Genomic DNA, 16,895 nt, shown 5'->3' with positions numbered 1-16,895 from the left:
AGTTATCACGTTATTGATCCTGAATCACTATATATTCTTTCGAGTGCATGTTTTACTTTTTCTCAAGTTCTTGTTGACAGCACTCAACCCTTATTGCTCCACCACCTTTTACCTCGTAGATAATTTCGGAGACCCCACTGCCTTTCCATGACGATAAATAAAAGTTCAAATAGGGATAAAATCCTTTTAATAGACAGTGATGATGATAACAGGGATAGAAATTCACAAAAATACCAGATATTTACTACTGAGTACGGTCACTGTATATGTGACCGAAATATCTGGTATTTTTGTGAATTTCTATCACTGTTATCATCATCACTGTCTATTAAAAGGATTTTATCCCTATTTGAACTTTTATTTACCTTTTACCTCTCATCAAAAATAATTATCATCTTCACAATATAAACAATATTCAAATTCCTTTTACTCCCTTCGTAAGGCCAGGCTCTAATCCAATAACGGCGAGTCATATTGTATGGAATAACATACCCGAATGAGCTCGAAGGTGCCACCCGTTTAGCTTATTTAAAAATAAAGTTCAAATATTTTTGGCTTCTTAAACGTGTTTTCTTTTCGTTGTCTTTTTTTGGGAGGGGGGTAGGATTGATTGGGGCCTGATTAATCTATTTAACTTTTTTGGTCTTTTAAAAGTTTTTTTTTCTTTTTTTTTTGGGTGAGCAAGGTCATAATCTTTATAATCCTCTTTTTTCTTTTGGATTTATTGCTTAAATGACTGGTATATCTTTCCCCTCCTTTGCACACCTAGGAGCCTTTGGAGATTAGTACTGTGCATACATTGCATGTGTAATCAATTATGAATAACTCTTATTTTATCTTCTTATCTAAGTCACTGACCTAGACAAGAATGAGATGACAATTTGAACTCAAAAAGGAGCAAGCAAAGCTACTTAATTATCTAAAAGGAGATTTACATACAATCTGAAGTACTAGACATATTGGGGTTGGAGCAGTAGCGTCAAATCATGAAAATTTAAGGATAAAGCAAAATACATTTTTCAATATGTAAGGGGGGGGGGGGCATTTTCCCTAAAATATCCCCAAAAAAGTATTTTACGAAAACTAGTGGGAGACCAGCAACACGGCCCCACCCCCCCCCCAAAATTGAGGCCACTGGGTTGGAGTTTAATTTACTTTTGAATTTTGCCTTCAATAATCCCTCGAGCAAACGAAGTCCATTCAGTACCAGTTGGAATAGCACCATGGTCGATAGGTCCCGGTTTAAGGCCATCTAACTCATACAATCTTCCGTCAATAGGAACAAAACTGATAAAATGATACATCTCATCTTCTTCTTTTACCGCTTTGCTTTCAAATTCAAAAAGTGTTTGCCTAGAATTAGACAAAATTAATTGTTTTTTTTTTATATATATATCTGAAGTTGGCATTTGGCGTGAGGAATTTTTAAGAATGGATGCAGCCATCGCCAAGGAAAAAATTAAATTATTGGTCACCGAGGTAGGTGGGGTGGTGGTCGATTCTTTTTCTCCTCGTTTTCAAAATTTTCAAGAGCAGACATATCTTAACAAATACAGCACTACAACAGTTTTTGAACGATAACTGGTATTCCGTTATAAGAAAAACAAAATACATTATTATAATTAACAAATAATCTTGTTTTACCGTACCATTTTAGAAAGTTTTGTCTTCAGGGAAAGGGGTGCTCTTTAACACAACGTTCCTTACTAGGTTACAGCGGTTACTCCTTCCTCGGGAATATCCCACCAAATGTTTCCAAATAATCCTTGAAACGTGTCCGCCACCCCGAATTAATTATTGTGACGGTGCCACAGCTTCATAGTGTTTAACTATTTCTAAAGTTCCATTGAAGTAGCGGGAGGCCAGAAAACTGTACACGTCCAGCCCATCATATAAAAATATTAATGTGAGAGAAAAATGGAGGAGGGGGAGAAATTACACAGATAGAGAGAGAAAGGAAAGATTCTGGAATTGTAAATGAGGACAGAATTGAGAAACAGGGCAAAATGCAAACTAAGTAAGTTACAGCAACCCTTACTACACAAAAAAAAATCTACCCCTCACCCTGAAACAAATTTCCACTACGCACGTGCCTGGTGTTGGATACATGTTTTTTTTTATAAAATGAACCCCGTGTCTATTTTTAGAGAATAAAAAAAACTGAAGTATATAAAGTTAAATACTATTTTAAAGCCGTTAGTTAAAAAAAAATGAACTTTTAAATTTTGTAATAAGAGTTGCACTAAAAAGAAAAAATAAAAAATAAAGAAATTTAATGATTAATTAGGCATTGTAGAAGACACAGATAACGCTGAAATCTTGCATTACTTAACTCCTAAAAAGCATAAAATCAAGATGGTTTTGACAGGATTGTCGTCATCCACAAAGAAGAAGCAATTCGCAATAAATATTGTCAAAAAATCAGCATGTCTTCAACCAGGGACTTGTTGGAAGCCCAAGTAAATTGCAGTTTATAAACTAGCAGCAAAGCTTTTTGGAAGACAGGCATAAAAAAAATTGTAGCCTACATCCTTTTGTGAGGACCAGAGAAAAATTATTGCACCACTAAATTCTGAGTTGCCGAGCCCCAACCCCTCAACACAAAACTCGAAGTTCCAATACAGTCCCTGAAAGTTTCAAAACAACCCCCTCCCACAAAGCGATAAAATAGGGTACACTAACCAAAGATCGAAATGCCCATTCAAGAAGAGGAAAGACCCCCTTCTCCTTTGACTGAATTCTTTATCTATCTATTTCTGAACACTTAAAAGAGTCTATTAACGGTTTTTTCTTCAAAATGCAACTTTTGCCCGAAAAGAAATACATATACTCAATATTTTGCCTTTTACCGACGAAAAAAAACAAAACAAAAAATGGCGCTCGTGATCCCAAGATTGGGAGGCTAGTGCTTTTCTATCTGATCTAGGCGAGTTTGTTAATAGGTTTTACACCTTTGATTTTAATAAATGAAATCAAACGATTTTTTATAAAAAATATTCCCTAGAGTTATAGACGCTTACTAATTATAAAGAGTAAAATGAAACTTGATCGTGGAATCGTTTTGAAGGTTAGGAAAACTGTCTCGATTCCCCATTCTGATTAATCACTCCTTCGACATTTACGTATCTACTTCTTTTCGTATCTTTTCAATACGAACAGCCACTTAAACGATCCACAGCCAATTTTCAAATGCAAATTAGCCCTCGTGCTATCTTTATTCGAGCCGGCCTTACACACCCAGAGTTGTTGTTTGGAGGAGATACATCGAGCCGTCACGGAGGGTCCTTCCATGAAAACCATAGCTAGACTGTTTACCCGGTTTTATCACAATCTGTATTTTTGCAGAAAAGCGATGTGATTCTGCAGAATGAGGGCAACTTTTGGGAAAGATTGACCAGGAAATGTAGATTGACTTCACGTCAAAATATTTCAAAGTATGAAAGGGAACGAATTCGGAAGGGTAAAATATGCTTTGTAAGAGGTAGGCAAAAAGAAGTTTTAGATGACAAAAACTTGAAATGGTAGTTGCAACCGATATCCAAGTATTTCTTCTTCTTCTTCCAAGTATTTGATTTTAAATTTTATTTTGCTATTTGTTTGCTTGTAATTCCTCCCTCATTTGAAGCGCTTTTTAACAAATCCTATGTAATTTTCTAGGAAAAGATAAAGCGTGTCTCGCACTTGAGTTTATCAGCAAAATGCAGTGTGTGAGAATGTAGGGTTAGTTGAGAGAATTTAAAACATTGCTAGACGTTTATAAAAATGAAACAAAATTAAGAGTAGGCTTACCTGGCAAACGAGTTGTGAACTTTTCTTATAGTTTCTGAGTTACTTAAAGCTAATCCTTTCATGTTAGCGTCAAAACCAGAGCAGAAATCTTTAAATTCTGTCAGTGTTGTCCCCATTTTTACTTCTGGGTTCCGCGTATTAAGCAGAACTGATACAATAGCTTGCGTTGCACAAGCATTATTTATAACCTAGAAGAATTTATCGTTTTAATAAGCATGATAAGAATTATTTAGTAAAGTAAATCTATCACCTACCCTAAAGGGCCCAAATTAAATTAAGACCTAAAAACACGGAAAGAACAATCAAAATTAAAAATAGATATGGCAAGTCATATAAGACAAAACGATACACCATAGAGATCATACAGATACAGAAAAAGCAATTAAAAAAAGGCCTTAGAGTTAAGAGGAGAACAATTAAATGTGGAAACGTCAAGTATGATAAAAACTACATGGCGTGAAAAAGGTACAAAGACAAAAAAACAAGCTAAAAAATAAGTAGCAATATTAGAATAGACAATTAATGAAAAAGACGAAAGAAGAAAGAACTCAATTTATTTCCAGAAAACTATCAACAATTATTAAGGTGCTCTACGATAAATGGGAAGAAATTCCTTCGAAACATCTCAGCAGCAGAATGGATCAGTGAGTAAGTTGGGATAACTGAGCAGTCTAAACGGGAGATACAGGGTCTAGTGGGGTTTTGGAACTCTGGTGGGATTAAGAGAATTTCCTCCGTACGGGCGAAGGAAATTACAAATTCAGCAAATTATAAGCAAATACTATTTCCCCCTGAAAGTATGGCAGGAGGTACTCCTAACAAGTATTAAATACTCCTAAAACTCCTAATAAGTATTAAAGATTTTATAGATAGTAGTTCTGTGGCAACAAATTCAAAGTTAAAGTTTCTTTTATATGAGTTAATATACATGATAGCAAGGTATTTACGAAGCAATTTTCAAGGAGAAAGAAAGGATTTGATTAGAGAAAAAACAGCAATATTTTAAAGCAAATTATGGAAAATATTATGGAAACTGAGAAATTTTAAAGGGACATGAGAGTGATTTCTTAGAGCGTGCCTAATCCTCATTATTTTTGTAAATTATTAAGAATTTCTTACTAAAAGACAGCATGGAAGAAACATTTCTAATTCGGAAAAAATATGAGCTGATTCAGTGAACAGACAATTTCGACCATGAAAGCAATATTTAGGGTCCGTCTTCAGCTCACATTTAACCAGCAGTGCATCTATACTATCTCTCACCCACTTTAGTAAACAATGCGTATGCCTCCTCTCTGGTCCCCTTGGTGCTCTTCGCATTGAACCTCTTTGGCACCAGCGCTCTGTCCCCGACCTACTTCAGTCGAGATAGCAGTATGCCTGTAAAATCAAAACAGACTAAGCGCACATTTCGCAAATTGTGTTCGATTTTATCGCGATAAGCTTAAAATGACAAATATGTACATATTAACTATGTGTTTTACAAATAACGTCTGATTTTCACTAAAAATGGTATTAAAGGGATTCTGTGCTTACTGATTGCATATTCAACATCGGAACACGTAAGCACATATTTAGTAAATATACAGTTGACATATTTCCATAGACAATACACAGCTGACATTTCACAAGTTGATTAGTCAATTATGAAAGGATTTTCAATCCCAATGATTGGAGAGGTCGGTCTCCTCTGACATCCACAAACATAAAATTATATATAAAAAATTATTATGTAAATTATAAAACAACTTACAACGATTTACGTAACAGTCTAAAATTAAACAATATTAAGTAGATATTTCAGAAACAGTGTTTTATATCCATCAAACCTGTTATCTAAGGGTTTCTGAGCTTCTTGATTACAAATCTAAGGTCAAGAAAGCAATAAAGAAGTCTAACAAGTCACATAAAATTCGTATTTTACAAATAGTGTTTGATTTCAACCAAAATGAGTACTTAAGAATTTTTGAGCCAATGGTAAATCTAAAGACACTATCAGAACAGAAACGTTAAACACAAAAGCACAACCAATATATCTTAGTCTCAATTGGTGGACATATTACATTTTGTTGAAACCTCCAATTTGTATCTACGCAGTGCTCACACATCACGACAACCCCAGTGGGAGGACTTACTCGCCGTAGCGCCAATACGTGACGTTTACCGAGGCTTCTTCAATGCCCTATGCGCCACAGATGGCACAGGAGGACCTAGGTTCTCCAATTTGTATAATTTGGGGGCTCAAAGTAAAATTTGGGAGCTCGTAGCACCTCTAACACCCGCCCCCTCTCAGCCCATTATTCTCAAACACGTTTATATAGACTTGTTCTACGTCTTTTGACTTATAATCGTTATGGGATTTCTACGGAATGATCTTCAATAAAAGTATTCAAAACAATCTTTTTTTTTAAATGTTTTTGTTTCTGAATGCATTAAAAGGTTAAACGATTTTTTACCCAGCTACCCAGTGAATTTCGTATTTTTCAAACTAAAAGTCATAGCGTGGGCCATTCATGGTATATAAAAAAAACTCGTTTGCAGTCTATATGTTCACAATGAAGGACACACTTTGGATAGTTATTTTTATAAAATATGTCGTGAGCACCCATGCTTTTATTTTTAGTCTGAATAAATTTCAATTTTTCTGAGTAGCAGTAACATTTTTCTAAGGGGAGGGGGGTTGTATGTTGGAGAGGTCGAGGACCGAATTTCTGTCAGCAGTCATTTATATTGCAAGTCCTTGCACGACTTCAGTCCAAACAAGGAGTCACGGGCCTAACTTCCAGCTGAAACTTCCCAACTTAGGCTGTGGCTAGGGTGGAGTCTTATTTGGAGGGACTAAGGGCCCAGTTTGATCCTGAAGTCGTACAGGTTGAAAATCTTTGCATGATTCTGGTTCAAATGAGGTGCTGCCTTATGCACAACATTCTTATAAGAAGTTGACAGAAGGGGTAATTGGGTCGGAGGTTTTGGAGGGTCAGGAGCATACTTTGCTCCTCCAATCATTCAGACTCAAAAAATTATTCTGGTTCAACAGGGACCCTCAAACGGCTAGGCTGTAATTTGATTTACTGAAAACGCAATATATTTTGTATACATCTTTCTTCATAAAATATTTAAAAATCATTTATGGATACAACTTCCAGGACTTCTTTTGTTTTTCCATATTAGTGTATCTGCAGCAATTAATCTAGTTTCATTAATCCAATATATAACAAATTTGCATTGAAGGTTTTTGTTTCTTTAAAGGCATAGGTAATTTATTGACTACATAAATTTCCACGTTAAGCTATATATCAGTACTCAGTATCGTGCAAACGACACACTGACCTTCAGAGGATTTTAGGGTGGCAACACCACACTTATTTGTGCTGCAAAATTGCATGGTTGCCACCAAGGGTACGTTCGTACCATTTTCGGTACGTTTTACGTTACGCTCCTAAAAACGTTACATTTTTGTTGCTTTTTTGTTAATTCATGTTACAATTATGTTATGCTTTTGAATAATGAGGAAGTTTCACATTTTTTTAGCAATCTATTTTTTCCCCCATGAAACAAAATCCGCTGTTCCCATTTTAATTACACTGACATGAGTAAAGATATTTTTTCATATCGCAGTCATTTAATCTTATCAAGCAACCACTCAGTTATTAGGATGAGAAAATACCCACTTCGCTGAATCGCATAGTAAGTTAAGATAACATTCTCTCTCATAAGCATACGATTATCATTTGTTTAGTGACAAGTGACAATAGTCAGTTAGTCACCTCACCAACTTTCAATTTCATCAGTTGACTTTGAATCTTGTTCCGTTAACAGTCATACTCAAATTATATGGAGAAGGAGCTAGTTTCATTAGTTAAGGGGCGACCATACTTGAAGCGACCTTCCTATCTCTCCCATAGTAAGTGTTTTGAGTTTGTCTGACATTAATAGTTGAGGCAGTTAGGCGGTCTCAGTCTTTTCTAAAAGAACAGAATCAGGTGAACATTTTGATTTAGAAAAACGCTAAAACCGACACCTATTTTTCCTGAAATCCCAAAAAAACTCGAAAACCTATTTTGGGTTTGCCTGCAAGATCGCTGCAGTCAATATTGTCGTAATTGGTACTTAAAAATGCAGCGAAAAATATTCTATTGAAGCGGTAGCAGCATATTTTTATAAAAAAAACACTTGCTGACTGCAGTCCCTTCAAATACTTTACATACCAACGTTTCAAACTGCTTATCACCCGACAAAGAGCCTAAAATACTTGGAATCAAACGGATGTGTGCGCATAAATTATGCTGAGGGGGTTAACGCTTCCTATTGTTCAAAAGCGGTCAGTTGTTCAAAAACGACTTCTTTTTGTTCAAAAGCGTAAAGAACCCCTGGAAATCACCCTCTTCGAGTTTGTTTACTCAAATCTGTGTGAAATCTGATACCTTTGTGTTTGAGCCTTTTTGCCGACCAGGAAAAGGGCTCGAATCAGCCAAAACGGCTTTGGACTGGCGTCCCCCCTTAATGCTAATGAAATAAAACGAAATATGATGAAAATATAAAATTTTAGAACCAAAATTGGGCTATATATTTGCACATTAGGAGGGGGGGGGGGGTAAAGCATAGTATATATTAAAAACGTAACCTAATCTAGGTACTCCCCCCCCCTAAACCCCAAAAAAACAATAGTTTAAATATTGTAGACGCAATGACAAACTACGCTTTGCGATCCAATTCTCTATTGACTGATAACCGTTTGACTAGTTTCCTTTAGCATCTATCTTGCGTGTGTATCAGCTAATTGATTAGTACCGAGGATACATATCGTATCATTTTCGTAACATCCTCATCCCCCATTTCTGATTGGTTTTACATAAAATCAGTTTATATAAACAAGTTGCTTTTTTTATATGTGAGAATGACCAGATGTGTCTGACCAAATATATTAAACTTTAAAATTAATACAGTTTTTTGTTATATCTAAGCATTGAGGAGGGGGGTGGGTTAGTTGAGCCGGGATTTTCGATTTTATGCTAAACTTTTTCCAAATATCATGGTCACTTTTTTGCATTATACCCCCCTCCCCATCTGCGGTCCCATATATAGCTGCATAAACACATTTAATCGTTGTGGCGAATCTTGTGATGACATTCTTTCGTGTTCTTTCATATTGTAAAGTAAGAATTTTATTGGTCAATTTTTTTTTTTAATATATTCCTAGGGCTATATCTCGGACCATCAGGGGGGTGGGTGTATTTTCAGAAAAGAGGCCATGATATTTAGAAATAATATAAAATACATAATTTAATGGTACTGCTTTTGTGTGTTCAGCATGTTGTCTTCAAAAAAGGACAATTAATGAATAATTGGCGACAGGAAGTGACAGCGAGAATCAGGCTCATTTCTATAGGGAAGTTAACAATCTTGTGTTTTTAAAGAGTAGGTCAAAAGTCTACTTAAAACTGATTTAATGGGACTATGTAAGCTGGACTGGGGTCCCAACCCCCCTGAAAACGTAAATTTATCGGCATTTCTTTATTAAATTATAGGTTTTTTATTATCCCCCTTAATTTTCTTAATTAAATCATTTCCAGTTCATTTTTATTAACTCACTGATCTTTTTGTTCCATCTTCCTTTTATTTCTTTGTCACACAATTTTTTTTTAATTTGTGAACTATTTTTAAACCACTTTTGAATGTTCAGTTACTTCCCACTTTTATCAGTATAGCACAACAGTAAGAGCACATCCCGAGGCTGTGTAACTTAGGTTGTAATCTTAGATGAGACATTATATTTTTTTTTAAATTTGAAAATTAAAAATTTGAAAATAATAAATATAAGTGAAAATTTGGGGCAAAAAATCGATTCGTTTTTGCACAGTTTGATCTTTTTTTATTTGTATTCCTCAACTCGACTTTTTCCGTTTATGCATTTAAAACCTAGATAAATTTGGTGTTTATCTTATGTAAAATCCAATGCTTTTTGTGCCCCTCGTGTTCACTTATATTCATATATTCTTGAGAAAAAAAATTCTCTACTTTGTAGTTCATTTTGAGAATGAGTTTAATTTTTTTTATTGTTTGACCCCCTCCACTAAAAATTCTTTGTACGTGCCTGGACTTGTGAGACCCATCAAAATAGCTTTAGACTAACATTCTTGTGGTTGAATCGTGTGAACTCTTCTTTTATTTCTGACTTTCTTTTGGTTGGGAGTTACGAACAGTGATGCCAAACGTGGTACAATTGAGGCAGTTTTGGCACATTTCACCTCTACTGGTACAATTTAGTACAATCCCACAAAATATGGTACATTTTACAAAATTATGGTACAATGTGGTACAATTCAGTATGTTTGTATTCTTTCACCTACAAGTGTTTTATTTCACCCAGATCTGTTCAGCATAGTCAAAATAAGAGACAGACAAGCAGTCGCCTATTTTTCTTTTTTCGTAAACACACTTCACTATTAAATTATCGCACACTTCAGATATTAAATTATTATCCCATTGTTTATATTTGAGTCTCTTAACTAAAATGGCTGCTGACCATTTTGTCGGGCGAACGTTGCGACCACGATTGCCTCTTCTCTTCTGAATGATATGACGTGGTTTCAGTATGAATTTGATTGCTGGGATTCTGGCACAGAAAAAAAGTCCTATCTCTGGCAAACTGGAGGCTCGTGTAAATATTGGGCCGTACATGCATCATTGATTAAATAAAAAAAACAAGTTTTTTCAATTGAAAGTAAGGAGCAACATTAAAACTTAAAACGAACGGAAATTATCACAGACAGCGCAATCACGCTGCCTAAGTAAAGAACGATGTTGGTACAATGTATTATTATTTTTTTTTCTTTAGACCAGGGCACTTCGTATCGAAGGAGTTGTCGTAGAAACTTAGAAAAAGGCTCATTCGGTTGGAAATTGCAATGGCTAATACCCTTTTTAATAGTGGAAAGTGATTGGAGGGCAACCAATCCCCTAACCACGCCCACCCACCCATTTGCCCATTATGTTTAAAAAATAAATTTTGCCTTAAGATTAAATCAGAACGATGTTGGCACACTGTATTATTTATTTTGTTTTTTCCTTTAGACCAGGGCACTTCGCATCGATGGAGTTGTCGTAGAAACTTGGAAAAGGGCTCATTCAATTGGAAATTGCAATGGCTAATGCCCTTTTAATAGTGGAAAGTGATTGGAGGGCAACCAAATCCCCTCCCATGCCCACCCTCCCATTTGCCCATTATGTTCAAAAACTAAATTTTGCCTTAAGATTAAATCAAAATGAACTGTGTTAATGTTAATTCCCAATAAGGCATATCAGCGGTATTTTTCTCTGAAAAGACTATGCCAATATAAAACGAACAGATATTAATTTTAAAAACTTTTTCAACAAAATAAGTTTTTCAAAGAAAAGCAAAGAACTCCATTAAACCAAAAATGACCAAAAATAAAATAAAATAATCTACTAAGCGTGAAACTACCACAAATCAGCACCGATAAATAAATGAAGCCTAAAAAGAATAGAAATTACTGTAAATGGCCAAGTAAAACTAAAGATAAGCGGAAATCAGCATATATAGGGCTCAAGAACCCTAAGCCTTCCGCAGGCCAGAACATAATTTACACTTTACTGAAAAAAAATACAAATGAATGTGCATTGTCAGTTTAATATACATATACTGATATTTAGTAATCAAAATGCTAATATTATTTGATTTATTAAATTAAACATTTATATTCTTTCAGTAAAGTGCAAGTTATGTTCTGGCCTTGGGAAGGCGTAGGGGTTTTGAGCCCTACTCATGTTAATTTCTGCTCTTTTTGAGGTTGAAAGAGTTTGCCAAGTTTACAAATGGATGTAAATAGCCGAAAAACAGTGACTTTTGTTAGCATGTAGTAAAATGTTAATGTACTAAGATATCTTACTTCAAACAATTTCTGCATGTGCTATCAGGAGTAATGTACTGTATTAGAAGAGAAAGAAAACAAACAAATAGAGAAGGAAAGCAAATGAAAATGTTTTATGCCAAAATTTTCATAGATAGTGCTTTACGTCACCGACGATCCGCGTGTTACGCGAAGCGTACCACGCGGAAAAAAATTTGGGATATGGTACATTTTTTTGTCGTTGGTACATTTTTCATGCAATTTGTGGTATATTTTGCTTTGAGGTGTTGGTAACACTGGTTACGAATCAAATTACAAATGAAAAAATGCATATTATGCAAAATAACTGTTGTTTTGTATAGGAGCTGAAGACAACGATTAAAATATTTTTTGTTAGATAAAATAAAAACAAAACAAAAACTCTGTCACTCGGAATTGCTTAAATCTTCATGTTCGAACGATGCAAATTTGAAGCTAGAGGAGGTGAGACTGAGATTGAGCCAATCTAAAATATTAGACGGGAAGGGAGCGATTACAATGGTTTTTTGGGTGTTTTTAAGAAGCTGGATTTATTAAGATCGCTTTTATTGAAATTTAACAATAGAAAAATCTAGTTGGTTTTCTTCTTTTCTTCAAAACTCTAAAGTGTCCTGTGTTTATTGATTTGCCTTTTATTTTGTACGTATTAGGCCTACTCATCATCTTTTGGTTTAAAACGCCAATAATGGCAATTAAAAACAACAAGATATACAAAATAGTAGCCTGAGGTTTTATACACGCATCAGGGAGGGGGGGGGCCTTTCTGTTGTGCAGGTAAACTGGAAGCAGCACTTGCAGTTGAATAAATAGGAATTTCCTGAAGGTAAAGAAGCATGAATTGTTATTATTGTATACTTTTTAGGCACCTTTTAAAAGTTGGAGGGGAGATTTTTTAATGAGATTACGTAGAAATATATTTTTCAAATTATACAGGCAAAAAATGTCCCATCCCCCCTTTAAGTACCGCTCTTGATAGCGAAGTCACCTTGCCTTGAAAAGAGACTTTCCTATCAAAAGTTACGAAAAAGTTACGTTTTTAAGAGTTGGGAGTTCCGAAATTTTTCGGTCTAGTGGCAATCCTGCAAAATTGTCGACATAAGAAATTAGCAATAACTAATTCAGTTTTGCTGTTTTAAGAATACACCTATTTTCATCCATGTTTCCATCCTTTTGAATTCATTTCTTTCAGATGCAAAACAAATATAAACAACACTCAATGTCTTTCGACCCATTTACTTTTTCACCCCCAATTTCTGCAAGCTAAACTGTTTTAAATTCGTTCTTTATTTCTCATGAAAAATCTTCGTTTTTTATTCAATTCTAAGACACACAGTAACAGACGTGTGTTTGATTTTTTTTTTTTACCTCAAAGCTGTAAGAGCAAATTTTCTTACAGCTTTGATTTTCTTTTTTTATCTTAATATTTCAAGAATGATTACTCTAATGTCTAATAAAAAAGGATTATGATCAAATTATTGACGTTTTAGCGACATAATTCCAGAGTGAAAGGGTTCATTTAGTTGTACTTCCTTTAAACAATAATATTTTCAGTCTATTATTCTGATTAAGTAATCGATAAATAAAACTCTCCACATTGCCGACTATGCTTGTTGTGTTCTAAAATGCATTCGGGTAGGCCGTAACCAAACTTTAGCGCAAAGATTTGGGGGGGGGGGGGTTCATATATAGGCTAGTTCACGTTCGTTTTCAGTTTTAACGCCATCGTTTGTGTTCCACTTGAAAATATGTCTTTTTTATTTCGCCTTGTAGTAATACATCAGGCTGAGGGTAGTTAGTTGATACCTGTTTTGCAAAGAAAATCTTATCCAGTCTTGAGTCTTGGACGACCGATCCGGTAGGTTCGTCATCGGGAACCCATTTGAAGAGGAAAACTAATCCATGAACAGGTCTAAAAAAAAGAAGAATAAACATTATATCCTGCTTGAATATTGCGATGCCTAAGTAAAGAGCGGTGTGGGTACATTTTTTTTTTTTTGAAGACCAGGGCACTTCGTATCGAAGGAGTTGTCGTAGAAACTTCGAAAAGGGCTCATTCGATTAGAAATAGAAAGAGCTAGTGCCCCTTTTAATAGTCAAAAGTGATAGGAGGGCAACTAAAAGTGATACCCCCCCCCCCGAACACACCTCGTATTTTCCCAAAATGTATCTGATATGAAATTTTGAGATGGCCGATTGTTGTCATACAAACCTCGAAAAAGGCTTATTCGATTGGAAATTTAAAGTGCTAGTGTCCTTTTTAATAGTCGAAAGTGATTGGAGGGCAACTAACCCTCCCACACCCACCATTTTCCCAAACACATCCAATCGAAATTCTGAGATAGCTATTTTGTTAAACGTAAACAAAAGATCCAGAAATTATGTCTTTGAGGACGACAACCTCTCCAGAGCCCTCAGGGCAAAGATTGTAAGTTATCCCCTGGGGGCATGTAAGGTATATATAGAGAGGATGATCGTATAAACTTCGAAGGGTGCTCATTGGATTGGTAATCATAAGTTCTAGTGCCTTTTTTAAGATTGAGTGATCGGAGGGCGGATACCCCCAACCCCCAAACTTCGTTTTTTCCTGAAATGCATCTGATAGAAATTTTGGGACAATAACATTTTGTTGTAAAAACCTTCAAAAACAGCTCATTTAATTGGAAATTGAAAGGGCTAACCTCCTGTTAATAGTCAAAAGTGATTGGAGGGCAGCCACCTCCCCCCCCCCCCCCACAGCCCTCAGGGCAAGGGTTGTGAGTTAAGCCCTGGGGCCATATAAGGTATATATAGAAAGGGTGATCGTGTAACCTTTGGAGGAGGCTCATTGGACTGGTAATCAGAAGTTCTAGTGCTCTTTTTAAGATTCAGAGTAATCAGAGGGTGTATACCCCTCCCCCCAACCACGTATTTTCCCGAAATACAAGTGATAGAAATTTTGAGACAGCCATTTGTTGTCGTAGAAACTTCGAAAAAAGCTCATTCGATTGTAAATTGAAAGGGCTAGTGCTCTTCATAATAGTCGAAAGTGATTCCACGAATCGGAATAGTGAATGATATCCGGCTTCACACCAAACGTAAATTTGCCAAAGAGCTAGCTAACCATTGCACAGAAATTATTTGTAAGTCATCGAAAATTGCTCTGCGAAAAGCCAATAATATTCGGAGGTCCATGCAAGATAAAAAGCCAACCAGTGATGCATCGACAATCCGCTTAGAGTCATGGAAAGCACACTATGGAGTTTTCACCCCCGTGCCCAGAAAAAAGCACAAAATTCAAATATTATCTCAATAACCAACTATCACATGCAAGTCGCACCGATCGTGTTGTATCAGTTTCTGACATTTGGAACACCGTCCATCATCTTAAAAAAAGAGTACGCAAGGTATTGACAAAATTTCTACAGTCCACTTGTAAAACCCGTTGTGTACGCGTATTGAACATTTAAATCACTTATTCCAGATGATTTTTTTACAAGGTATTGTTCCTAGTACGTTCTGCGTCGGAAGTCTTGCACAGGTACCAAAAAAGGGAAAGCCTCCTAGGGAATGCACATCATTTCGACCTATAACAGTATCAACCACTTTTTGCAAGTTATTTGAACTTTTGATTATTGAGGAAATTAATACGAAATGCTACACACCGCCTTTCCAGTTCGGTTTCCAGCCTGGGCTTGGTTGTGGACATGCTTTAAGTGCGGTAGTTTCAGTACTATTGGAGGCAAAAATTCTGGCGATTTTGTCGCTCTTGGCATACATGATATACGACGAGCTTTAGACTCATTAATACACGAACAGATTGTACTTGAAATGACAAAGCGCGGCGTCCAATATAACACACTCTTTCCCCTGAGAAATATGTATGAAAACCTCGAGGCCAAAATCAAGATCAATTATGAGAAGCAAACAGATTCTGTTAGAATCCCAGTAAAGAAGGGTGCTCGTCAAGGCGCACCTACTTCTGCTCCAGCTTTCAATAATAGCGTGATTCCTGCACAAGAAAATTATCTAAAATCTTGTATTTATAAAAGTATAGATCTTTCCTTTCCCTTGTTTGCTTTGCTGATGACTTATTAAACATTGCCCGTGAACTTGGAAGAATTGAAGAAAATTTCAAAATTTTTGAAAGAGAGTATGCAGCTATTGGTCTTGAATTCAACGCTTCAAAGTCGATAGTGCTATTGTTCAATTGACCTGAAACGCTGAAGCCCGAATCCATCACGCTCGGGAACACTAACATAGCACCAGCTGACCCTATTACATATTTAGGATTACCCATTGACCAGACACTAAAGCACACAAGAGCACTACTCATTGAGCATCTCGAGAAACGAACGAGCTTTGCATATATCAAAATGGTAGTAAAGAAATTCAGCTTTAACCGAATGATCCTAGATCGGCTCTATAATGCACTGGTCCTCCCTCACTTTTTGTACCTCAGCCCCTTCTGGCGAACTTTCCCGCAAACTACGAAGCACAAATTACGTTCGATATTCTTTAAATATGCAAAATACCTACTAAGGTTTCCATCCTGGACACACAACACTTAACTAAGCAGAAAATACAAAATAGCTGATCCACTGCTTACAATAGAAAAACAAATACAACAGTTTAACAGAAAAAGTATTAGTCACCCGTGGCATGCGATTCTCCAGTAATAGTTCATGCTATACGCTGTCATTAGTAGAAGTTACTGCTGTTATGTAGTTGGTGCATTTACCTTTATTCAAGTGTATTTTTCTTTCTTTTGTCTTTGCTGTACTCTGTCTTTTTTGTTGTCTGTATGATGGGTTATAAATAAATAAATAAAATTAGAGGGCAGCTAACCACCCTCCCATTCCCACCATTTCCCCAAACACATCCAATCAAAATTTTGAGATACCCATTTTGTTCAACATAATTGAAAGGTCCAGAAATTATGTCTTTGAGGATGACAACTTCCCCATAGCCCTCAGGGCAAGGGTCGTAAGTTATGCCCTGGGGACATATACGGTTTATATAGAAAGGATGATTGTATAGACTTTGGAGGGGGCTCAGTGGATTGGTAATCTGAACTTCTAGTGTCCTTTTCAAGATTCAGAGTGATCGAAGGGTGGATACCCCCCATACACCTCGTATTTTCCCGAAATGCATCTGATAAAAATTTTGAGATGGCCATGTGGTGTTGTAGAAACTTCAGAAAAGGCTCATTCAATTGGA

At 35.9% G+C, this 16,895-nt stretch overlaps 1 protein-coding gene across 2 annotated transcripts in view; it reads right to left on the bottom strand.

The window, feature by feature from the left end:
- Nucleotides 1-16,895, bottom strand: part of Uch-L5 (ubiquitin carboxy-terminal hydrolase L5) — a 33,931-nt gene that overhangs the window by 6,096 nt on the left and 10,940 nt on the right. Inside the window, exons 3-5 of one of the 2 annotated variants that reach the window (XM_089101911.1) lie at nucleotides 13,503-13,608; nucleotides 3,790-3,977; nucleotides 1,156-1,353 (exon numbers count right to left, since the gene is read on the bottom strand). In XM_089101911.1, the coding sequence (XP_088958037.1) occupies nucleotides 1,156-1,353; nucleotides 3,790-3,977; nucleotides 13,503-13,608 (492 nt within the window). The remainder of the gene's footprint in view (nucleotides 1-1,155; nucleotides 1,354-3,789; nucleotides 3,978-13,502; nucleotides 13,609-16,895) is intronic. The other variant, XM_089101912.1, reaches the window with a different exon arrangement.

The sequence above is a fragment of the Artemia sp. Qi Xiang Cuo genome, chromosome 15 (genome assembly GCF_049724085.1).
Source record: "Artemia sp. Qi Xiang Cuo chromosome 15, ASM4972408v1, whole genome shotgun sequence".
NCBI lineage: Eukaryota > Metazoa > Arthropoda > Branchiopoda > Anostraca > Artemiidae > Artemia > Artemia sp. Qi Xiang Cuo.
The sequence above is the reverse complement of the archived record's forward strand: the minus strand, read 5'-3'. Positions and strand labels throughout refer to the sequence as shown.